Raw genomic sequence first — 3,529 nt, 5'->3', positions numbered from 1 at the left:
GAATAATATTAATGTTGTGTTAATGAGAATGGTTTAATATATAAAACTATAAATTCTATCGGGGACTACTTTTTAGTCCTAGAATATAGTTGTTAGGAATTGTAAATACATGTTAGGGACTCAACTAAAATTGTATTTGCAACTATTTTTCAGTATGTAAAAATCCATATTTAAAGTGACACATAGTATTAGAGACTAAAAGATAGTCACTAAAAAAGATATTTGGGACTAACTTAAGCGACTAATTTTCAGACCCTAAATAAACATATTAGAGACTAAATGTATTTGTTATCTTAAACTGATTATCAGTCCCTAAAAGTACATATTAAGTATTAAAATAACATAGTATGTGAGACTAATTTTTAGTACTTAATAGAAGCATATTAAGGACCGAAATCATGTGGTACTTGACACTAATTTTTAGTCTCTAAAAATCTTATTGGATACTGATTTGACATGGAATCCCGAACTTAACAAAACTTATTAGGGACAATACAGACATATTTATAGGACCGATTTTCAGTCCTTAAAGTAATACGCCTGGGACTAAACTATCGTAGTATCCGAGACTAATTTTTTAGTCATCGAAGAAATGCATCGGGGACTGAAATGACATGGTACCGGGAGGTAAGTTTAGGACTGAATTTTTATGTATCTGAGACCGACTATTAGTCCTGTTTGGTGTTGTACAATAGGGACTGATTCTTAGTTGTTAAAACTAGTATCTTGTACTAGGTATCCAGGACTGGCTGGGGACTGGCAAATCAGTCCCTGATAACCATTAGGGACTGATTCTAACGCATTAGATACTGATTTTTCAGTCCCCAAAAGTCATTTTTTTTGTAGTGTCCATTGTTGACACTTTGAATCCTTTTACGCACGTAGATTCTTTGTTTGTCAACTTTAGTCCATCATAAGTAATCTTTTACACGTTTAAAGTCCATGACACGTGTCGATATAATATTGGACATGAATTTTCGAGGTGTTACATTGTACTTGGGCATTGGGTGTTTACAATTGAGGTTAATGGGTGATAGGTTGTTGAACGTCTTAGCTTTTCAAGTTTAGATTTGCTAAATTATTTAAATTTGAGTTCTTCAATGCACTACTTTGATACGGTTTGTGTTTTGCAGGCTTTGATAGGTTTGAGTTGCAATTTGGAAGCTTAACGGGGTTTTGAAATGGAGCTAAGGGGACCTGAATCGAAGAAATGGAGAAATGGACATTTGAGGATGTTATCTGTGTTGGCGACGTGCCTCGATGAGGTTACCGACGACTTGTGAGCACGTAGCTGGGCCGTAGACATCACACAAGGCCATCGGCCAGCTTAAGCCATCTCCGACAGGCCATAACCCCCGTCGGCGACGACGTTATCTGTTATACACTTCTGAATTTGGGTGGGATATTCAATGAACAAGTTGAACAAGCTGAACTTGATCTACTAGTGATTTGTGTGGGCTATTGAAGGGTGCGTGTCAGAGCGTCGCGTCACTGGTATATTACTCTATTGAATGGCAGGTTAATATATTACCTTAAAAATATTGGGATTAACAAGTATTTACTTCCGGTTTTTCGGGTTATCCGAATAGACCCCTCGGGTTATCCGTTTATTGTGATTCGGGTTTGGGTATGGGTTATTTCGGGTACGAGTCCTTCGTGTTAGCTCTAGTTTGGGTTCGGATATAGGTTATTTCAGGTTGGGTTTCGGTTTTTGGTTGAAAAGCACAGTCCTATTTATAAATAGTTAACACTCAATTTTTAAAAATAAGTTTGAAAAACACATTATGTGTATAAGCCAATTTCCGGATCTCACATTTTATTTTGTTAAATCAAGGGAGTTATTGTATATATTATATAATAAGGCTCCAAAAGTAAAAGATATCCATAGAAACACCTTTAACTTCTGATTATTACCAGTTTTTAATTGAAAGAAAAATAACAAAAGCTTAAGTGAAACCGAACTTTCTTCTACATATCTCAAGATGTGTAGAGAAAACGGGTATACTTTGTGGGTGTTTAAAGAAATTATGAGGATCAACTTTAGCCTTGATTCGAATCAACTTCTTAAAATTCTCTCCTTTCCAGTATCTCTCTCCCCAAACACTTGCTTCTTCATACGTAGCACTTCCAACGCCCAAATCAAGATCATTGTAGTTCGAATACGCCTCCCTCGGGTTCTTGGATACGCATGGTTCCAAAGTCTTGTCAAAGCTTCGGAGCCATGCTACCCGTCTGCGCGATATCGCAGTCTTGTCCGAAGGCTGATCCATAAAGTCCACCCTCTTGAACACCTGGTACAACACCCCAGCTCTATGCGGATACGGAAGTGCTGTATCTGAGTACTCCTCCATCTTCCCACCAAATGTGTACATGAAGAGAGTCTGTGAGTTGTCCATATTTAACTCCATATTTCCCTTTATAATCATGAATATGTAAACGGGTCGTACCCATGTTTCTTGGCGCAGGAAAGAGCAGCTTGGATCTGCGTTTTAATGGTGGGAGTCACAATGAACGGTTTACGAATTAGATAAGATCACATGTTTAGAAATTTTTAGAAAATTAAATTTTATAAATTAGTAGAGTAACAAAATTATATGGTAGATAAAATTAAAAAAAATAATAGTTTGCATAAATGAACATGACTCCATTTAATTCCCTTTTCATGTCAGATTTTGTAAAAATAACATAGTGAGTTCGCTTTACAAATAGCCAACACTCAATTTTTAACATAAGTTTGAAAAATACATTACAAGGGTCAGAATGTACTAGAAAAATTTTTTGGGTATGAAAGTTAGGAAGTAATCTTGATCATCCACTAAGTAATTAATGGCTTAGATTAAATGGGTTGAATTGGTCAAAATGGGAGGCGCATGAGTTTTCATTAAGGTTATCCTAGTTCTTCCAAGTCAATAGTTTCTCCCTCCTCCAATTCCCTGTCGTTTTTAAAACATTAGTAACTCTTTCATACGACATTATTTTTTTATAAAAATTGCACCATAAAAACATGAGCGTTTTTTATCTTTAAAACGAGTATACTATTCTATACTTTTGATTTTTTATCGAAAACGCAGATACGTAAACGTAAGGGATAGAACAACACACTATAACCCAGGTTCTAAAATGCAAGGGGTTTCACATGGTTGATGGTTGTGTTTATGTTTTAACATGGTCATGCCTCTGTTTTAACGTGATCATGTTTCGGTTTTAGCATGATCATGTTCTTTGCACTCAAGTTCTAAAACGTACACTTCAGGTCTAAATGGTTTCACATGGTCATGTTTCTATTTTAACATGGCTATGCCTTTGTTTTAACATGGCCATGCCTCTGTTCTGACATGATCATGCTTGAAGAATGGGTTTTAACATGGTCTTGTTTATGTTTTAATATGGTCATGCCTTCGTTCCAACATGATCATGCTTTTATTTTAACATGCTCATGTTCTTTTACACTCCATCTAAAATGCAATGAAACACAGAATCAACATTTTGCACTGCAAATTCTAAAAAGCAATTGAGTTAATTTTATCAT

The 3,529-nt window shown here is 35.6% G+C and overlaps 1 protein-coding gene across 1 annotated transcript; it reads right to left on the bottom strand.

Moving 5' to 3' along the window:
* Positions 1 to 1,946: 1,946 nt before the first annotated feature.
* On the bottom strand, positions 1,947 to 2,408 carry LOC110943554 (tetrahydrocannabinolic acid synthase). The gene has a single exon (XM_022185297.1). It carries the CDS (start codon positions 2,406 to 2,408, stop codon positions 1,947 to 1,949), a length of 462 nt encoding a protein of 153 aa, XP_022040989.1.
* Positions 2,409 to 3,529: the final 1,121 nt, after the last annotated feature.

The sequence above is a fragment of the Helianthus annuus genome, chromosome 6 (assembly GCF_002127325.2).
Source record: "Helianthus annuus cultivar XRQ/B chromosome 6, HanXRQr2.0-SUNRISE, whole genome shotgun sequence".
NCBI classification, from domain to species: Eukaryota; Viridiplantae; Streptophyta; class Magnoliopsida; order Asterales; family Asteraceae; genus Helianthus; species Helianthus annuus.
This window is presented reverse-complemented; position numbering and strand designations above follow the sequence as displayed.